General features: G+C 57.0%; 5 protein-coding genes across 5 annotated transcripts in view; 1 reads left to right on the top strand and 4 right to left on the bottom strand.

Annotated features, from left to right (window-relative positions):
• Positions 1 to 1,315, bottom strand: part of npr1a (natriuretic peptide receptor 1a) — a 12,171-nt gene extending 10,856 nt beyond the window's left edge. Inside the window, exon 1 of the mRNA XM_068746827.1 lies at positions 616 to 1,315. Coding sequence (XP_068602928.1) covers positions 616 to 1,315 — 700 coding nt within the window. The remainder of the gene's footprint in view (positions 1 to 615) is intronic.
• Positions 1,316 to 2,999: 1,684 nt separating this feature from the next.
• On the bottom strand, positions 3,000 to 5,714 carry LOC137903353 (zinc finger protein ZFP2-like). Its single transcript, XM_068747506.1, has 3 exons — positions 5,267 to 5,714; positions 4,863 to 5,056; positions 3,000 to 4,766 (listed from the first exon to the last, which is right to left on the bottom strand). Exons 1-3 carry the CDS (start codon positions 5,550 to 5,552, stop codon positions 3,600 to 3,602), a joined length of 1,647 nt encoding a protein of 548 aa, XP_068603607.1. The 5' UTR covers positions 5,553 to 5,714; the 3' UTR covers positions 3,000 to 3,599.
• An 866-nt stretch (positions 5,715 to 6,580) lies between these two features.
• Positions 6,581 to 10,013, bottom strand: dnai2b (dynein, axonemal, intermediate chain 2b). Its single transcript, XM_068746840.1, has 11 exons — positions 9,831 to 10,013; positions 9,474 to 9,635; positions 8,992 to 9,113; positions 8,777 to 8,919; positions 8,592 to 8,705; positions 8,378 to 8,517; positions 8,184 to 8,306; positions 7,879 to 8,102; positions 7,675 to 7,810; positions 7,454 to 7,600; positions 6,581 to 6,890 (listed from the first exon to the last, which is right to left on the bottom strand). The coding sequence occupies exons 1-11, from the start codon at positions 10,011 to 10,013 to the stop codon at positions 6,636 to 6,638; spliced, it is 1,749 nt and encodes a 582-aa protein (XP_068602941.1). The 3' UTR covers positions 6,581 to 6,635.
• A 607-nt stretch (positions 10,014 to 10,620) lies between these two features.
• LOC137903352 (zinc finger protein 271-like) lies at positions 10,621 to 16,075 on the top strand. Its single transcript, XM_068747504.1, has 4 exons — positions 10,621 to 10,879; positions 11,357 to 12,866; positions 13,590 to 13,978; positions 14,355 to 16,075. Exons 1-4 carry the CDS (start codon positions 10,621 to 10,623, stop codon positions 15,455 to 15,457), a joined length of 3,261 nt encoding a protein of 1,086 aa, XP_068603605.1. The 3' UTR covers positions 15,458 to 16,075.
• A 101-nt stretch (positions 16,076 to 16,176) lies between these two features.
• On the bottom strand, positions 16,177 to 18,266 carry LOC137902771 (protein krueppel-like). Its single transcript, XM_068746844.1, has 2 exons — positions 18,003 to 18,266; positions 16,177 to 17,560 (listed from the first exon to the last, which is right to left on the bottom strand). Exons 1-2 carry the CDS (start codon positions 18,193 to 18,195, stop codon positions 16,641 to 16,643), a joined length of 1,113 nt encoding a protein of 370 aa, XP_068602945.1. The 5' UTR covers positions 18,196 to 18,266; the 3' UTR covers positions 16,177 to 16,640.
• Positions 18,267 to 20,000: the final 1,734 nt, after the last annotated feature.

Below are 20,000 nucleotides of genomic sequence, written 5' to 3'. Positions count from 1 at the left end.
ATGAGGAATGAGGAATGAGGAAGGAAGGAAGGAGGGAATGAGGAAGGAAGGAATGAAGGAAGGGAGGAGGGAGGAATGAGGAATGAGGAAGGAAGGAATCAAGGAAGGGAGGAGGGAGGAATGAGGAAGGAAGGAATGAAGGAAGGGAGGAGGGAATGAGGAAGGAAGGAATGAAGGAAGGAAGGAGGGAGGGAGGAATGAGGAAGGAAGGAAGGAAGGGAGGGAGGAGGGAATGAGGAAGGAAGGAATGAAGGAAGGAAGGAGGGAGGGAGGAATGAGGAAGGAAGGAAGGAAGGGAAGGAGGAGGGAATGAGGAAGGAAGGAATGAAGGAAGGGAGGAGGGAAGGGAGGAGGGAAGAATGAGGAATGAGGAAGGAAGGAATGAAGGGAGGAAGGAGGGAGGGAGGAATGAGGAAGGAAGGAATGAAGGAAGGGAGGAGGGAGGGAGGAATGAGGAAGGAAGGAATGAAGGAAGGGAGGAGGGAAGGGAGGAGGGAAGGAGGAATGAGGAAGGAAGGAATGAAGGAAGGGAGGAGGGAGGGAGGAATGAGGAAGGAAGGAATGAAGGGAGGGAGGAGGGAAGCCGAGCGGTGAGGAACCGGCTGGCGCTCTGACCTCGGCCGTTGTTGCGGATCTCCTGGACGACCATCTTGTAGTTGATGCTGTTGGCCTCGATGACGTGGTCGCGGATGGTGATGTTGTGGTCGCCTAGCAACGCGTACAGGCCCTCCACGGTGAAGTAGCACGGCTGGTCGTCGTTGGCGTCCTTGCTGTCGCTGAACACGAGCAGGACTTGCTCCCGCCAGCCGAACGTCTCCTGGATCTTCATGCCGAACTCGCCCAGCTTCCTGTGGGTGGGGCCTGTGTTGGTGACCGCCCCGTAGAGCCCGAAGCCAATGGCGCGGGCACCCGCCGTTACCATGGGAACGTCCCAGTGAGTGGTGAAGCGGGCCACGGGTGAGGAGGAGTAGTCGCAGCCGGGGCCGATGAAGGCCCAGGGGTCGTGGGACAGCTTGAGGTCGACCGCCACCAGGGGCGCCATGGAGTCCGAGCAGAAGCCCTCGCGGTTCTCCGAGGTGCCGTGGACCAGCCGGAGCTTCAGGCCCGGCAGCAGAGACGGGTCCGCGTTCACCCGATGCACCGCCCGGCGCAGCGCCGGCGCCACGCGAGGCCACGCCCACGCGTAGTCGGTGTTAGTCAGAGGCAAAATGGCCGCCAGAGTCACCTCCTGAAGAGCCGGTGTGGCGTTGCCCGTGGCGAGAGAGCGCTCAGTCACCTGAATGAGCAGGAAGAGGCGTGGCCACCAGGACCGCATCCTGGTGAGGAGTCTTACAGCCTGTCAGACGACGTGCAGGGAAAAACAAGACAAACATTCATCAAGGATTAACCTGACAATCAATAGCATCTATGATGGGTCCCCTTCAGGGGCGGCCGGGATTCACGGGATTCACAAACTACAAACTGGACTTGGGAACGTTCGGAACCCACAGAAAAAGTATTCGAATGATTAATCGATCAGATCATTGGTGATCAATAAACGGTTGCAGCTGTGAGACACGTGTCCAGTTCAATCCAACGCATCACCGCCATTCGCCAGGTGTGACATGGAACACACAGGTGAGGCTGAACTAGAAGAAGACTGGAAGACTAGAGGACTAGAAGAAGACTGGAAGACTAGAGGACTAGAAGAAGACTAGAAGAAGACTAGAGGACTAGAAGAAGACTAGAAGACTGGAGGACTAGCGACTCGTTTCTTCGTAACGTTACACAGAACCAAATGAACATCAACGCTCTGCAGAACCTTTAAGAACACGATGACGTCAGAGGGTTCGCGTGCAAAAGGACAAGGCAGAAAGACGTCATTTAGAGTAATCTCGTTACATCAAACACAAACCGATCAGGTTATTGATCCGTAGTCAGTGACAGCACTGACGCGCTTCTTCGTACTTTCTTTACCTGCTCGGAGCTTCAGCCCGCGCGGAGAAGAGACGTTTCCACGGCAACGAGCCGGAGGATGAAACACGCCGCAGCCGCTCCGTCCGTCCCGGTAGGTTCCGCTTCAGAAGACGACCGCGTCCCGGGAACGTTCCGGGTCGAACGCGCGCACGAGCTTCGGAGCGGGAGGAGCAGGAGGAAGAGGAGGGGGGCCGCGGGGGGGGCACCCATTAAATTGATAAGCGTGCACGCCCGCCCCCCGAGCGCGCGCAGTTTTGATTTCCAGGTGACGTTTGAACTTTAAATAGTCGAAATCAGTTTGTTTGATTATTGGCTGATTATGGATCAGCTGATTTTCTCCTCCAAACTTTTCTCGTGTCTTAATTTCATTGACTGACGTCCACGTTTCACGCGTGGTTGAGCAGAGGGCGCCCCCTGCTGGGCCGAGGGGAGGCCCGCAGAATTACCAGTTCAGCTAAAGTGATTTTACTGCAGAGGCTCATGGGTAATGTAGTTTAGACAGCAGATATGAAAAGAAACTTCAGCTTAACATCTAACACAAGATTTACATATTTACAAACAGGAAGAGAAAGATATTTTTTCATCGTATTGATCATTTAGATTTTCATGTTTCCTTCTGATACCAACCATTGATTAGACCTCGATGTGCTGAAGGTGCGAGCACTGAGGGGAGACGCTCGCCATTCGCGCTTTTATTTTGTAAATGACACCGAACTCGTAGAACATGGCGTAAACCTGCTTTGTGACTTTTTCACGTCAAACATTTTCTCAACAAAACAAACACGACTGGTAAGAACCGGTTCCCCCTCCGATGCTCCGCTTAGACGTCGCTGTGCTGGTAGGAAGCTAGCTCATTAGGAAGCTAGCTCATCAGACAGGAAGCTAGCTCATCAGACGGGAAGCTAGCTCATCAGGCGGGGAAGCTAGCTTATCAGGCGGGGAAGCTAGCTCATCAGACGGGAAGCTAGCTCATCAGACGGGAAGCTAGCTCATCAGACGGGAAGCTAGCTCATCAGACGGGAAGCTAGCTCATCAGACAGGAAGCTAGCTTATCAGGCGGGGAAGCCAGCTCATCAGACGGGAAGCTAGCTCATCAGACGGGATGCTAGCTGATCAGACGGGAAGCTAGCTCATCAGACAGGAAGCTAGCTTATTAGGCGGGGAAGCTAGCTCATCAGACGGGAAGCTAGCTCATCAGACGGGAAGCTAGCTCATCAGACGGGAAGCTAGCTCATCAGACGGGAAGCTAGCTCATCAGACAGGAAGCTAGCTTATCAGGCGGGGAAGCCAGCTCATCAGACGGGAAGCTAGCTTATCAGACGGGAAGCTAGCTGATCAGACGGGAAGCTAGCTTATTAGGATGCTAGCTTCCTTGACTGGTGACGTTGCCCGTTTGATAATAAATAGCTATTCTGTTAGGACATACATTTTGCTGATAATAAATGAGTTACCATGGTAACAACCTTAGACGCATTATGCTAGCCACGTTGGGAATGCGCATCCAGAGCAGATTTGCATTCTCTTGACGTTTTCACTCGGAACACGTGAACATTGTGAACCCGCTGGCTCCAGCAAGCCCGTTTGGGTTCCTGCGGTCCGGTCCTGACTGGGATCCACAGCCGAGTCTGACTCGGGTCAGCTCTTTAGTCTGAACACAAAGCGTCCGTCCTGGGCCGCTCTGGGCTCTGATCCGGCTCCGGGCCCCCCTCCCCCGTCTCGTGGACTTTGAGGTGCCCGTTAAGAGACCGTTTGGCCTGGAAGCTCTTCCCACAGACCCTGCAGCTGTACGGTTTCTCTCCGGTGTGGATCAGGATGTGTCTCTTCAGGTCCACGTCCTGCATGAAGCCCTTCCCGCACACCTGGCACAGGAAGCGCCGCTCCTTGTTGTGGAAGCGCACGTGCGTGGACAGAGTCTGCTTCTGGGTGAAGCCCTTCCCACAGAGGCTGCAGCAGAAGGCCTTCTCGCCCGTGTGGATCTTCAGGTGCGTCTTCAGGTTCCCGCTCTGGTTGAAGGCCTTCCCACAGAAGCTGCAGGCGTACGGCTTCTCCCCGGTGTGGATCCTCAGGTGCATCTCCAGCGCGGCCTGCGCCGGGAAGCCCTTCCCGCAGACGTGGCAGGTGTGGCCGATGTCGCTGTGGGAGTGCAGGTGAGCCGCGAGGCTGCTGGTGGACTCGTAGTGGTACCCACAGAGGCCGCAGGAGCAGCCTGGGTCCTGCAGGTGGAGCTCTACGTGCTTCATCAACAGGGTTCTCTTGTCGAAGGCGTCGCCGCACACTTTGCAGCGGTACGACGGCGCCGGCTCGCGCCGTCTCTTTGGCTTGTCCTCCTTCTGATGCGTCGCCAGGTGGCGCTGCAGGCTGCGCTGCTTCCTGAAGGGCAGGCCGCAGACGCTGCAGGCGTGCACGCCGACCCCGCCGTGCTCCCGCTCGTGCCGCTCCAGAGACGCCACCTGGCAGAACGAGCGGCCGCACTCCTTACACTTGAAGGGCTTTTCGGCGGCGTGGACGCGAAGGTGCGAGTTCAGGTTTCCCTTCTGCCGGAACGTCTTCCCGCAGACGGCGCAGCTGAAGGGTCTCTCCCCGGTGTGCAGCCTGGCGTGCAGCTCCTGTGCCAGGATGGATCGGAAGGCCTTCCCGCAGAAGGAGCAGGTCTTACTCGTCTCCCGGTGCGTCCGCAGGTGAGCCGCCAGCTCGTCTGCGGAGTCCAAACGCTCGCCGCAGAAGCCGCAGCGGCGCTCTGGGTCTCCGGCGCAAAGCCGGAGGACGTGTTTGAGCAGGAAGCCCTTCCCCCGCAGGGCGCGGCCGCACACCTGGCAGAGGAAAGACCGGGCCGGGGCAGATCGCGTCCGCCGACCCCGGACCGCGACCTGCTGATGCCCCCCCTTCGCTCTCCTCCGACGTCTCACGGGCTGATTGTCCTCCGTCCAGTCGCTGTCAGGATTGTCCTCGCCGTTTGGCGAGGCCGGTGGAAGGGAGCCGGGCGAGGGAGAGCAGCGCGTCAGGGGGGCGGGAACATGGCCGCCGCCCCCCGCGGCCTCCGGCTGGTTCCCGTCCGGAGCGCCGGCTGGAGGCCGGAGGCCCGCGTGGCTCCGGAAAGACTCTGAGGAGACAAAAGACCGGACGGACGGATCGTTAGCCGAAAGGGGAACTCAGGAACAGATCAATCAACCTCAGGCCCCATCCAACAAGCCCCGCCTACTCTCAGCGGGTCGTTTGTTTTATTTTGAAGGACAGCGGAAGTGACCGTCTCTGGTCCTCATTAGCATTAGCATTAGCATTAGCATTAGCATTAGCATTAGCAGCGTCTCACCCGCTCGGTCCAGCTTCACCTCCGGCTTCAGCACCGCGTCGAGCAGCCTCCTCTGGCGGGAGACCTCCCGCTCCTCCCGCTGCACCCTGTCCTTGTACCCCGCCACGGCCTCCTCCAGCAAGGCGACGATCTCCTCCGCAGCCGCCGCTAGCCGCTCGGTGAGCAGCGGCCTCAGCGCCGGGACGGCGGCGGCAAATTCTTCTTCCTGCAGCCGCAGCAGAACGTCTTCAGCGGCGGCGCGGATCCGCTCGTGCACCGAGACCCGCAGCAGCTGCACGGCGCACATCGTCTCCCCGAGCCGGACAAAGAGGCGAGGAAACGCGCACGGAGCTCCGCGTCGACGACAGTCCGCTCCGAGGGACGCGAAGCGGACAGCGCACCCCGGTGGCCCGGAAGAAGAACAGCAGCGATGTGTTGCTGTGAAAACATGGACGTTAAATGTATTCGAACACACTACAATTAGAAAAGTTGTTCATAAACTATGAAAAGCAAAATGTCTGTATATAATTTAAATATTATTTTTTATAAGCTTCAATGTTTATAACTGTCTCTCCTGTAAGGGAGGCGGTCACGCATCGGTGACGTCAGAATCCCGGAAGAAGGGCCAGGAGGTCAAAGTTGATTCAGTTTTATAAAACTAAAGCTTTATTGAAAACACGATTTAAACCAGCGGAGAAAGAGAAAGATTCTGAAGATGAAGGGAGCCGCGGCAGAGTCACTGCCGCGGCTCTGCTCGAGTCACTGCCGCGGCTCTGCTCGAGTCACTGCCGCGGCTCTGCTCGAGTCACTGCCGCGGTTCTGCTCGAGTCACTGCAGCGGTTCTGCTCGAGTCACTGCAGCGGTTCTGCTCGAGTCACTGCAGCGGTTCTGCTCGAGTCACTGCCGCGGTTCTGCTCGAGTCACTGCAGCGGTTCTGCTCGAGTCACTGCAGCGGTTCTGCTCGAGTCACTGCAGCGGTTCTGCTCGAGTCACTGCCGCGGTTCTGCTCGAGTCACTGCCGCGGTTCTGCTCGAGTCACTGCAGCGGTTCTGCTCGAGTCACTGCCGCGGTTCTGCTCGAGTCACTGCGGCGGTTCTGCTCGAGTCACTGCGGCGGTTCTGCTCGAGTCACTGCGGCGGTTCTGCTCGAGTCACTGCGGCGGTTCTGCTCGAGTCACTGCGGCGGTTCTGCTCGAGTCACTGCCGCGGTTCTGCTCGAGTCACTGCCGCGGTTCTGCTCGAGTCACTGCCGCGGTTCTGCTCGAGTCACTGCGGCGGTTCTGCTCCTGCTTCCACTCCTTTCTCTTCACAGACGTCTTTCTCCTGCAGGAGAGAACGTCCAGATGTTCCATCGCGTTCCGAAGTGACCGGCCGGCACTGAAATGGTCTCGTCATAAGAGAGCCCAGCGCCTGGTTCTGACCTGGTTGGACTGCTCCTCCCGGGCCCTCCTCCTCCGCTGCTCCGCCTCCACCATGCTCCAGAAGTCCTGCTCGGCTCTCGCCATCAGCTGCTCGGGACTGTCCTCGCCGCCGTCCCGGCCTCCTTCCTCCTCCCGGCTCTGCTCCGACCGGCTCCTCTCCTTCAGTCGGATCTCTCTCTGCCGGGCCTCCAGGATCTTCTCTCGCTTCGTCTCTCGCTCAAACATCTGCGGGACGGAGATTCTTTATTCTCCAGCCGGACTTCGGACATTTTCCCGCCGGACGCCGTTCCTCACGCGGCCTGGCACAAGGGAGAATGCTACGATGCTACGTTAGCCCCTGCTAACCGTGCTAGCGGCTGCATTACGTAAATTAAATCATAATATTCTACTTTGTTTCATGTATCTGATTTTTTTTAAAGGTGAATTGAGCGTTCTAGAATCCAGAGACGATCAAAGACAAATGAAAAGGCGTCTAAACATAGCGTGCTAGCAGAGCGCTAACCTGCTGTCGTATGCTAATGAGCTAAAGTCACAGCATCAGTCTAAATGCTGCCGGCCCCGGGTCACCTGGGCAGGTCACCTGGGCAGGTCACGTGACCCGTGACGCCGCACACCTCTCCGGGTGACGTCATCCGGACATTTAGCGCGTTAGCTACGTTATACATGCTAACCAGCTGAGCCGGATGATGTCACCAAACGACGCATGGAAGCCGGCGGCATCGTGCTGTGATCTGTTGCTATGGTAACCGCTCAGGGCAGATCCGAGGTCAGCCGGTGTGTGTCCTCACAGCAGCCAGGGAGCTCTTGTCGTTCTTCTGCAGGCTGGACAGTCCGGCGCAGATCTCCAGCAGCGTGACTCCGCCCCCCTGAGAGCCGCACGCCACCAGGCGTCCACGGTCCTGGACCCGCAGGCTGTACAAGGCCTCGTCACACACCTGGACAGACGGCGTCAGCGTGGAACCGGACTTGACTCAGACTCACTTTGGACTCCCGGGTGAGACGGAAGCACCTTAAAGCTCAGCGTGGGGCGGTTCTGTTTGAACAGGACGTCCCACACGTCCAGCACGCCGTCCATCTTCACCGTGAAGAAGACGGAGGGTCTGACCGGACTCCAGCAGCCGTCCGTCAAGAAGGACATCTGATACCTGGAGGCAGTCAGACACGACTGGTCGAGTCAGGCTGAGGTGAGGTGAGAAGATGGGGTGCGTCTTACTCGGTCCACATGATGGACGACTCCTTGACGTCCTCGGACCAGATGCGAGCCGTCCAGTCTCCCACGGTGAGGAAGTTCTTGGGGAAGAAGGGGTTCCTCTGCAGGGCGTAGACGGGTCCGTGGTGACCGTCGTACGTACAGACGATCTTCTCCGCCGGAGTCTTGGCCTTCCGGTTGCAGGAGACGACCACGCCCTGCTCCGTGCCCACCATGAACTTGGTGGGCTGGGGAGACGCGGAGGGGAGACACTGAGACGGGGGGGGGCACAGCGAGTTGCACCGATGACTTCACAGGGTCCACCTCACCATGGTGGACTCAAACTCCAGAGAGACCGCCCCTAAAGCCCGGTCCAGGTTCCCCTCTCTGCTCGGGTCCAGAACCAGGCGATCTGTGGGCTCGCTCAACCGCCGGACGTCCCACCACAGAACCTTGAGGGGACACGGAGCAGGACAGTTCAAACGCTGTCCACCTGTCCTTCATCCTTCAGTCCCCTCTGTACCTGTCCATCGGTCGAGGCAGAAAAGGTGTCTGTCCCGGTCTTGGACTGCAGCCAGATGACCTTGTAGACCGGGTCTCGGTGACTCTGCTCCAAAGACGAAGACTCCACCGGCTGGCTGCCTTTCCGGGTGTCCCAGTAGGCTAATACAAACACACCCCCGGTGGGCGAGGCTCGGGGACTGATCACCTGGTGGACAGTCCGGCTCTGAACTCACCCATCTGTCCGTTGTAGCAGCCCCCCACCAGAGTGTGGGGGTCTTTGGGGTTGTAGTCCACATTGATGAGGTGAGACGCCGGCTTCAGGGTCATCTCCGGTCTGTTTGGGTTCTCTAAGCAGAAAAGAAACCCGTCAACGGCCCCCCCACCCAGCGCTCGTCCCCAGGCGGACTGCATCACCCACCGATGTCCCAGATGTAGGAGTCCAGGCTCGTGTCCCTGGAGGTTCTCTGGAACTCCAGGCAGGAGTAAGCGGCCGCCAGCTTCCTGCCCCCGTCAGGATGCCACGAGAGACCGCTGACGGTACGCTTGACCTCGTTGGGGTCTCTGGAGACACGAAGGAGACCAAGTTCGTCCAACAACCGGGGGGACGGCGTCGGGATTCGATGGCGGCTGTACCTGAAGACGTTGATGGTCTTGGCGGACGGGAGCTCTTGACGTTCCTCCTCTTCTTCCTCGTCCTCAAAGTAGTCCTGGTAGATGTCCACAGCGTTGTTCTCCCTGATGCAGTGCTCCATGACCTGGACACAGGTGATGACATCAGCGCAGTGACATCATAGCTGGTATCAATGTGTCGACGTGGACCCATGTGGACCCCTATGGACCCCTATGGACCCTTGTGGACCCTTGTGGACCCTTGTGGACCCCTGTGGACCCATGTGGACCGTGGACCCCTGTGGACCCTTATGGACCCGTGTGGACCGTGGACCCCTATGGACCCCTGTGGACCCTTGTGGACCCTTGTGGACCCTTGTGGACCCGTGTGGACCCGTGTGGACCCTTGTGGACCCGTGAGGACCCGTGTGGACCCTTGTGGACCCGTGAGGACCCTTGTGGACCCGTGAGGACCCGTGTGGACCCGTGAGGACCGAGGATCTTACGCTGCCCAGCTGCAGGATGCTGCTGATGTAGCCCTCGTCTTTCTCCACCTTCTTCCTGAAGCGAATGGTTTGCTCCGCCTCCTGAGGGTTGATGTCTTTGGGCCACGCCCCCTCCACGTGATTGATCCCACAGCTCTCAGACTGGAAGCGTTCAGTGTTCACCTGAACCAGAGTGGGGGGGGGGGGACGACAGCGGCCCCGGTGTTACCCCCAGGAGACCCACGGGAGGACATTTAAACTCCGCCCACGTTTACTGAAGTACCTTTACATACTGCAACACAATATTTACTGTGGTAGTACGCAATAGTACTTTATTAACCCCATCAGTACGGGCACTGCCACGCAGGTAAGGCTCACCTGGTGCAGGGACATGTCCCCGCAGGCCTGGACGGCGTGGTCTCTGCGGGGCTTCAGGACGAGGGGCGGGGCCAGACCCGGTTCCGGTGTGACGTCCACCAGCAGCTCGGCGGGCCGCTCGGAGAAGAGACACTGGCGGCCGAACGCGCCGCGGACCTTCGTGTAAACATGAACGATCTCCATCCCGCCGTGACGTCAGAGCCACCGGGGAGCGACGGGAGCAACGGTGAGGACAAACGGAGAGCTTTCCCGGAGGCGCTGTAATGGCGACGCAGTTTACCGTATCCTAGCAACGATCTCGCAGCAACGGCTTTTGAATACAACTTTATTGATCACCTCCCCGACAGACAGATAGTTACTGCATTATTATTATTAGTAGTAAAACCCATTTTATTATTTAGGATAAATGGATCTTCTGTCAAATATTAACTTCATTCCTGAACAAGTTTCAATAATTAAAGTGTTTCTATTTAAGAACGTTTGTGCGCGACCACGTGACCTGATTTCTGTGGACGCAGCGACCCCTGCTGGTTCGTGAGGGCATTACACATGTCTGGAGGCGTTCCTGAAACTGACGTCATCAAACAAACACTTTTGCTCTTCTGACGTTTCCGGTTTCCACAAAGTAGAAATAAAACAAAGATATTTCTGAATCTGCTCTGCTCGTAGATAACTTCTACTTATTACACGTAAAACTAAGACGGTGACGTCATTCCTGTGCGACTACGTCTTACGTCAATCCCGGAAACGTTCTCGTGTTGTTTACATCCTCGTCTTTGTCCGTGAAAAAATGTCTAAAAAGCGGCCGAAGGGCGGCGAGAGTCGCGGCCTGCGGGCGGCGGTCGACGAGCAGCTAACGGCGGCCGCTCGGGAGATCTTCCGGCTGCTGGAGGAGCGCAGGCGGGCGGCCGTGGAGGAGCTGAAGCCGCTGGTCACGGAGCGGCTCTCCGCCGCCGTGGAGCGCATCTTCACCGCGTTCGAGGCGGCCAGAGCCGCGGACACGGAGCCCGAGGAGCCCGGTGAGAGTCCGAGACGCGACGGCAGCAAAAGTAGGTTTACTGAAGCTTCTGCTCCGACGCGGAGCTTCACTTTCAATGGCGGCCAAGCTCCAGGTAGCGAAGCTAACAAGCTAGCAAGCTAGCGGTTCTCTGTTAGCTTCACCGCGCAGGGAAACGCACCATCTTCTTCTTCCTCCTCTTCCTCTTCCGGTTTGTCCCGTCAGGAGTCGCCACAGCAAAACCTTCGAGTCCATTTCATGCTTAATTCTGACGTTTTACACCGGATTTCATTCCTGCATTTATCCGGACCGGGACCGGGACCGGGACCGGGAGGGAGACGCTACCGCTGAGGCTGCATTAAACACACCATGTAGCATACAATGCTAAAAAAACACACTGAATGCCTGGCTCCTCCTCCTGTGACGATGATGAATATATTTATTAGATAGAATGTTACAGTACAAGTACAGTCACACATCCTGTCTAAGAGGAGCGTCTCTCTCTCTCTCTCTCTTTCTCTCTCTCCAGAGTCGCGTCTGTCCGTTGGCGTTCGCAGCATTTCTGATGAGGAACATCTGAAGAACGACTCGCTGAAGGAAACGCTGCCCGGCACTTCCTCCAGCGCCGAGAGCGTCGCTGAACCGGACCGGCGCCCGACTGAAGAGGAAGAGGAAGCGGCGACGCTTCACCGCTGCAGAGTGTGCGGGAAGTCCTTCGACAGGAAAGGCTTCCTGATGAAACACGCGGAGAGACATTTAAAGGACGGGGGCCGTCTCTGTGGGCTGTGCGGCGAGACTTTAGAGTCCGGCGCCGGTCTGAGGCTCCACCTCCAAACGCACCGCGACCGCAGCAGGACGTGCGACACCTGCGGGAAGAAGTTCCCCTCGGCCCGAGCTCGGGAGACGCACCTGAGGCTGCACACCGGAGAGAAACCCTTCACCTGCCACACCTGTGGGAAAGTCTTCAACCAGAAGGGCAACATGGCGGCGCACATGAGGATCCACACGGCGCCGAGAGCGTTCAAGTGCGCCGTGTGCCCCAAGGAGTTCAGCAAGAACGCCGCGCTGAGGCGCCACACCAGGAGCCACGAGGCCGACGGCGACGCCGCGCCGGCGCCGGCGCCCAGGAGCGGACGCAGGAAGCCGAGTTTAACGCCGTCTCACTGCTGCGCCGTCTGTGGGAACGCCTTTCACAATAAAGGTAACGTCGTCCGGCACGCAGAAACGCATTTACTCGAGCCCGGATGCTGTTGTGGCGTTTGTGGTGAGCAGCTCGAATCCTCCGAGAGTCTGCAGCTCCACATCCAGGGTCACCGAGAGACCAGCGGGATCTGCGACGTCTGCGGCGTCGGCTTCAGGGACATGGAGGTCCACATGAGGACGCACACGGGACAGAAGCCCTTCGGCTGCAAGGACTGCGGCAAAGAGTTCCCCAGGAAAGGCTCTCTGGAGCGGCACGCCAGGCTGCACGCCGGCGAGAGGCCGTACGTCTGCGAGTTCTGCGGGAAGACCTTCATAGAAAACACCGTCCTGAAGAGACACATCAAGGGCCACACGGGGGGGCGGCCGAGGATCTACTCCTGCGAGGTCTGCGGCAAGAAGTTCACCATGAGCCAACATCTGGACGTGCACAAGAGGATCCACACGGGGGAGAAGCCGTACACCTGCAGGGTGTGCGAGAAAAGCTTCCGGCAGATCGGCAACCTGGACTCCCACATGAGGATCCACACGGGGGAGAAACCCTTCATCTGCAGCCTCTGTGGGAAGACGTTCCGCCAGAAGATCTCGCTGGAGACGCACGAGCGCTTCCACAAGAAGGACAAGCCGTTCAGCTGCCAGCTGTGCCCCAAAGGCTTCGTCCAGAAGGTCGACCTGAAGAGACACACGCTGACGCACACCGGAGAGAAACCGTACAGCTGCCGGCTCTGTGGGAAGAGCTACCAGGAGAAACGCTCCGTGGACTCGCACATGAAGGTTCACACGGGGGAACAAGCAGGCCTGAGAGCGCACGAGGGCGTCCACCCGGACTTCATCCAGCTGTGAGCAGGACGAGGGCGTCCACCCGGACTTCATCCAGCTGTGAGCAGGACGAGGACGTCCACCCGGACTTCATCCAGCTGTGAGCAGGACGAGGACGTCCACCCGGACTTCATCCAGCTGTGAGCAGGACGAGGACGTCCACCCGGACTTCATCCAGCTGTGAGCAGGACGAGGACGTCCACCCGGACTTCATCCAGCTGTGAGCAGGACGAGGGCGTCCACCCGGACTTCATCCAGCTGTGAGCAGGACGAGGACGTCCACCCGGACTTCATCCAGCTGTGAGCAGGACGAGGACGTCCACCCGGACTTCATCCAGCTGTGAGCAGGACGAGGTAAAGCTTCAAAGGAGAGTCACGCCCGTCCCTCGGAGGTGGACATGTCCACACAAACGAACGTGGACGACGGAGACGTTAAACCAACGCAGCTCCTGTAAGGGAAGTTGACAGGATGGGGACATTCACAAACAGGGACGGAGACGGATGTCCTCGTCCCCTCACTAGGACGGTGTTTGCTTGTTTCACAGCCTCTTTTGATCGATTGCTTCTGTCTGATGTCAGTTTGTAGTAATAAAGTCGCGTGAAGACAGATGGACAAAACTTTCTTTCACTTTCGCGTCACACACAGAATGAAATAACGCGCATGCGCAGTCGCAACGACAACACGTCGCTTTTCCCCTGACGTCACGAACCTGTGCCGGCTATCGCTGCTGGTCTCCTTCCAGGCCACCGGGGTGCGCTGTCCGCTTCGCGTCCCTCGGAGCGGACTGTCGTCGACGCGGAGCTCCGTGCGCGTTTCCTCGCCTCTTTGTCCGGCTCGGGGAGACGATGTGCGCCGTGCAGCTGCTGCGGGTCTCGGTGCACGAGCGGATCCGCGCCGCCGCTGAAGACGTTCTGCTGCGGCTGCAGGAAGAAGAATTTGCCGCCGCCGTCCCGGCGCTGAGGCCGCTGCTCACCGAGCGGCTAGCGGCGGCTGCGGAGGAGATCGTCGCCTTGCTGGAGGAGGCCGTGGCGGGGTACAAGGACAGGGTGCAGCGGGAGGAGCGGGAGGTCTCCCGCCAGAGGAGGCTGCTCGACGCGGTGCTGAAGCCGGAGGTGAAGCTGGACCGAGCGGGTGAGACGCGGCTAGCTGCTAATGCTAGGGCTAATGCTAGCAGCTAGAAGGAGGCGCTGCTAATACTAGCAGCTACTTAACTAGCAATCAACGAAGCGACGCGTGTTCGAGGTGATGACCGGGCTCGGTGTGACGTCAGCGGGCCCCCGGTGGACCGGAGAGTAAACAAACAACGAGCGTTCACCAGTAGCAGCTACAGCAAAGGCTTCTGGGAGCTGTAGTTTTTATGCTGCCTCTTTGTCTTTACACTTGAGGCCAGTTTCAGAGGTCCCCCCCCCCCCCCATCCTGGTCTGACACAATAACGAGGGTTCGATCAATAACGAGACAGACGCATCGGCCTACTGACGGTTTCCCGTCTGTTAATGTTTCCTGCAGAAACCCGGCAGTTGTCGGTCCGTGAAGACGAGGAGCAGCCGCACATCAAAGAGGAGCAGGAGGAACTCTGGGTGGACGAGGCCGACGCCTCCTTCACGCCTCTCCCCGTGAAGACGGAAGACGACGATGATGATGAAGATGAAGGGTATCGCCAGCGCTCCGAGGAGGACGCGGAGCCCCTCCCACGGAGGGGATCTGACGGTGGACCAGAAGCAGCTAGAGACTCGGATCCAGGTGGACATTTAGAGCCAGTCAGTGAAGACAATTCCCACGGATCTCCCGACACGGACGACAGCGATTGGACGGAACCGAGCCCAGCTCAGCTGGGTGCCGAGGGTCAGAACTCCGCCAAGGAGAAACCCTTCCCTTGCTCGTACTGTGGGAAAAGATTTAGTCTGAAAGGGAACCTGAATCGACACGTCAGAGACCACACGGGTGAAAGACCGTTTCCTTGCACCGGTTGTGACAAGTCCTTTAAAGACAGCGGGTCGTTGACGGCGCACAGGCGGTGTCACACCGGCGAGAAACCGTACAGCTGCTCATTCTGTGGGAAGAACTTCAGCGGGAGGGGAAACATGACCAGACACATGAGGATCCACACCGGAGAGAAACCGTTCAGTTGCTCCGTGTGCAGTAAAAGCTTTCACGTCAAAGAGCACCTGAACAGACACATGAAGTACCACACGGGAGAGAAACCGTTCAGTTGCACCGTCTGTGGTAAAGGGTGCGCTCAGAGGACAGACCTGAAGAAACACATGAGGGTGCACACCGGGGAGAAACCCTTCAGCTGCCCTTTCTGTGGGAAGACTTGCGCTGAGAAAGGCGACTTAACCAAACACCTGAGAGTCCACACGGGTGAGAAACCTTTCAGTTGTAGCATTTGTGGCAAACGTTGCGCCCAAAAAGGGAGCCTGAAAATCCACATGCGCGTCCACACTGGAGAGAAACCATTCAGCTGCACGGTCTGTGGGAAACGTTTTACCGTTACAGGACATCTGAAGCGACACATGAAGCTGCACGAAGCGAACGGTCCAGCAGAGGACGCTGCAGCGTCCCCCGAAGAACAAGCGAAGGTTCGCGCTGCTGAAGCGACGACGGTCTGAACAACCAGAAGGAAGACAGTCGTCCCGTGTTTATTTACACCGATGTAGTATCACGCCACCTGCTGGAGGACACAATCATTTACTGTCACCATAGCAACGGGCAACGAGACGTCCCTGTTGGTGCTGGACCGGATCCTTTGCTCAGTGGCTCAGGAGCTCAGAGACCAAGTGTCTCTGAGACACTCTACTACTGGACTGTCTTCTGGTCCACAACACAACCTTCTCCACTTCACCCTGTCCTTTGCATCGTCCTCCCCAACACCAGCCACTAGTCCTGTTCCCTGGCAGCTCCATCCTCAGCGTCCTTCTACCGATATAGTCCCCGTCTCTCCTCTGGACATGTCCAAACCATCAAAGTCGCTGCTGGACCTCTATTGTTTTCACTTTGCAGCACGTCAATGACAGACGGACGCAGGACTTGAATCAGCCCAAACCCAAAGACGAGATCTGTTGAGCTGTTGCTTGATCCGGAGTCACTCCTGATCTGTTCTGAATTACCTGTAACAGCATCCAGTTTGTCTCTGAATCTGTCCCCACTAATCCCATCTAATTATATGCAGTGAAGTTAAAATGTACGGCTGTTTATTTTAAGGTATATATGAGCATTAAAAGTCTTGAGCAGGACGTTTTCGCTTCCTGGGTTTTTGGTCTCAGATCTCGGATACAATGGCCAGTAAATTCTTACATACGGTCATATTATGAAATATCTTTTTATTCTTTAACATCTAATTATTTTATTATTTTAACAACAAATCATGACTATTTTCCAAGATTTTATAACATAAAAAATGTTTTCACAAAGTCATTTTTTATTTCATGAACTCAGAAGAAACTAAGACAGGTGACCTACCTGTCCGCCAGGGGGACAGGTGACCTACCTGTCCTGTGTTTTAACACAAACTTCACCTCCGTGAACTCTCCACCGAACCCCGCGAGCCGAGCTGCTACGTTCCGGTTAGCATGCTAAGCTAACTCGTGGAGCTTTAAAACTGATCGTAGAACTTGATTACTGTCGTTACGGCTGATATTAATTTACTGAGATTGAAAACGAAGCGACCAAAACATTCACGCTGAGCTAAGGCCCGTTACCCAGAAGGCTTTGCTGCCATTTCAGTTCATTTAACAGCAAACAGCTGTCTGAGCTGGCGACATCAAAGAGTTCAATAGTCAGGAAGCTCTCACTTCACTGGGTGAACGGGTCCCATGCAGGGCGACGTGGCCCACGATGACCCGGGTGACCCCGGTAAAGGATCCTGGCTGGTTCTCCGCCGTGGTCCGTTCCACACGGGTCTGTTTTCATGTCCTCAGTCTTCCCAAGGACACGAGGGAATGTGGACTCCTCCGGCCCCTGGCGGTCCGGACCGGTCCCGGGCTCAGGAGGGTGACGCGACCCGCCACACCTGTGTCTCTTGATCTGATGAAGCCAGGTGAACCTTTCGTTGCAGGCGCTGCAGCAGAACGGTTTCTCTCCCGAGTGGGCTCTGATGTGAAGCTGCAAATGCTCGAAGCGTGAAAAGGATTTCCCGCAGAGCGAGCAGCCGTAGGGTTTCTCTCCCGTGTGGCTCTTCTGGTGGTTCTGGAGATGAGCTTTCTGGCTGAATCTCTTGGAGCACACTGAACAGGTGAACGGTTTCTCACCTGTGTGGAGTCTCATGTGAGTCTTCAGGTTTGAGTTTTGGTTGAAGAGTTTCCCACATTCTGAGCATCCAAACAGTTTCTCCCTGGAGACCCGCCTTGCCTTTTTCATTGGGTTCAAGCCCGAACGCTCCGCTGATCTATCAGCGCTGGCTTCAGAACCGTCTCTCATCATGTCGCTATGACGATGCAACTCCGAGCCCGCTTCTCCACAGCCCCCCCCAGCGTCCCCGGGTTCCGTCTCAGCACTGTTAGGAAGCTCTGGGGACTGAAAGGTCTCTTCATCGTCTTCGTTTTTGACCAGGGCAGGTGTGGCTTTGGTGAACGCGGCGTCCTCCGGCTCGTGAAGCTGCTCTGCCTCCCGATTGGTCCCCAGTTCCTGCTGTTCCTCTTTAATGCGCGGCAGCCCTGGGGGGTCGTCCTGGTCCAGACGGGAGCTTGCGTCCTTACTCGAGTCTACAGGAAGTGCTAAAAGACAAACACACATTGAAAGGGTTAATCCATGAGGTTGACTTTAGTAAAACGTATTTTAATTTTTATCTCCAATATCAAACACATCAAAACACGTTTGGGAAAAATGCTTTTATTTTGAAATCCGTGTTTACACGATTTAAATCGGTGCTACAGACGTTACCGCAGCTCAGTGACGTCACCAGGTAAACATCGTTAGAGGTTGTTTACTGAAACAGCTGTTTGAAAGACGTAAACACAAACATTAAACCGTTTTACCGTCGTTTCGTCCCCGGAAGCTAGCTCTGGAGTCCAGCTGCGCTAGCAGCTAGTTAGCAGTAAACAGGGGACCCGCCTGTCCTCCGGGGGGACCTGCCTGTCCTCCGGGGGGACCCGCCCGTCCTCCGGGGGAACCTGCCCGTCCTCCGGGGGGACCTGCCCGTCCTCCGGGGGGACCTACCTGTCCCGTGTAGCCGGAGCTGGGGCTTGACAGCAGCGTCCAGGAGTTCTCGTTGTCGCTCGTTCTCCTCCTTGGAACGACAAAGTTCCTCCTCGTATTCTGTTATCGTTCTTTCAAACAGCCCAAATATCTCTTCAGCGGCCGCACAAAGTCGCTGCTTCACCAGCGCTCTCAGCATTTGGCCTTTAGCCATGTTAGCACGGCCTCCACCTCCGGAACGAGCCCCGCTAGCTCTACTGAGCCCCGCTAGCTCTACTGAGCCCCGCTAGCTCTCCGCCGAGCCCCGCTAGCTCTCTACCGAGCCTCGTTAGCTCTCCACCGGACCCCGTTAGCTCTACCGGACCCCGCTAGCTCTCTACCGAGACCCGTTAGCTCTCTACCGAGCCCCGCTAGCTCTCTACCGGACCCCGCTAGCTCTCTACCGAACCCCGCTAGCTCTCTACCGAGCCCCGCTAGCTCTCTGCCGAGCCCCGCTAGCTCTCTGCCGAGCCCCGCTAGCTCTCTGCCGAGCCCCGCTAGCTCTCCGCCGAGCCCCGCTAGCTCTACCGAGCCCCGCTAGCTCTCTACCGAGACCCGTTAGCTCTCTACCGAGCCCCGCTAGCTCTCTACCGAGCCCCGCTAGCTCTCCACCGAGCCCCGCTAGCTCTCCACCGAGCCCCGCTAGCTCTCCACCGGACCCCGTTAGCTCTACCGAGCCCCGCTAGCTCTCTACCGAGCCCCGCTAGCTCTCTACCGAGCCCCGCTAGCTCTCTACCGAGCCCCGCTAGCTCTCTACCGAGCCCCGCTAGCTCTCTACCGAGCCCCGCTAGCTCTCTACCGAGCCCCGCTAGCTCTCTACCGAGCCCCGCTAGCTCTCCGCCGAGCCCCGCTAGCTCTCCGCCGAGCCCCGCTAGCTCTCCCGAGCCCCGTTAGCTCGCTACCGAGCACCGCTAGCTCTACCGGACCCCGTTAGCTTTCTACCGAGCCCCGTTAGCTCGCTACCGAGCACCGCTAGCTCTACCGGACCCCGTTAGCTTTCTACCGAGCCCCGTTAGCTCTCTACCGGACCCCGTTAGCTCTCCACGTTCGGGGTTAGCGGTGCTAACCCGGGAGCTAATGACAACAACTTCCTTTCCTTTGCAGCACCGCCCCCTGCTGGACAGGAGTGGGATCCGAACTGGATCTCATTCCCTCGCCTGCAGCAGCGGTTCCTCCTTCAGCCCAACAGCTTCTTATCTGATGGGAGAAGATCGGTTCCATCAAACCGGCAGAACCTGAGACCGAGTTCTGCGTGGAACGTCTTGGGTCCTCCTTCCGATTGCTTGTCCTAGACTGACACCTGCTGGTCGTCTGGTGTAGTACAGCGGCAGCTTCCTGGTTTTAGGGCCGGAACTCAGCACCGCCTTGATTTAGAGTTCATCAGCAAGAAGGAAGGGATTTGATTGATTTGACTTTTGTGCTCAAGAATGATTGTGGACAAAATAGTTCCCTCCGCCAAGCAGGTTCTGTTTCTGACGCCGTTTGTTAGCAGAGAAACTGCTGGATGGATCAAAACCTGAAGATGGTCCATTAAATTCTGGGATTGATCCGGATCCGGACCCATTTATGGATTCAAGAATCAGTTAAAAATAAACATAAACTCTGATTCACTTTGACTTTTCATGTTGGTGTTTAAAGATACCAAGAGCAATCTAGAAACTTCTGGTGCTGATCCAGATCACCATGTAGACGGTGTAGATCCAGTTAGGGGGGGGACGAGCTGCTGGAGGAGTCCGAGGACAGGGAAGCCCGGAAGCCCCTGCTGAGGCTGACCCCCCCCCCCCCCCCCAGCGGTGTAAAACGGTGTAGGCTCCGTAATTCATGCTATAACTCTCTATTTACAGACATTTGTAAAATGGAGAGTAAAACAGTCTTTGTGAAATTAAATAAACAATAAATACTTTCTAAAAAATAAAATAAATAAAATGAATCAACAGTGCGAAACAAATAAACTTTAATCAGGGTCATGTTAACGCCCTC

The sequence above is a fragment of the Brachionichthys hirsutus genome, chromosome 13 (assembly GCF_040956055.1).
Source record: "Brachionichthys hirsutus isolate HB-005 chromosome 13, CSIRO-AGI_Bhir_v1, whole genome shotgun sequence".
Taxonomy (NCBI): domain Eukaryota; kingdom Metazoa; phylum Chordata; class Actinopteri; order Lophiiformes; family Brachionichthyidae; genus Brachionichthys; species Brachionichthys hirsutus.
This window is presented reverse-complemented; position numbering and strand designations above follow the sequence as displayed.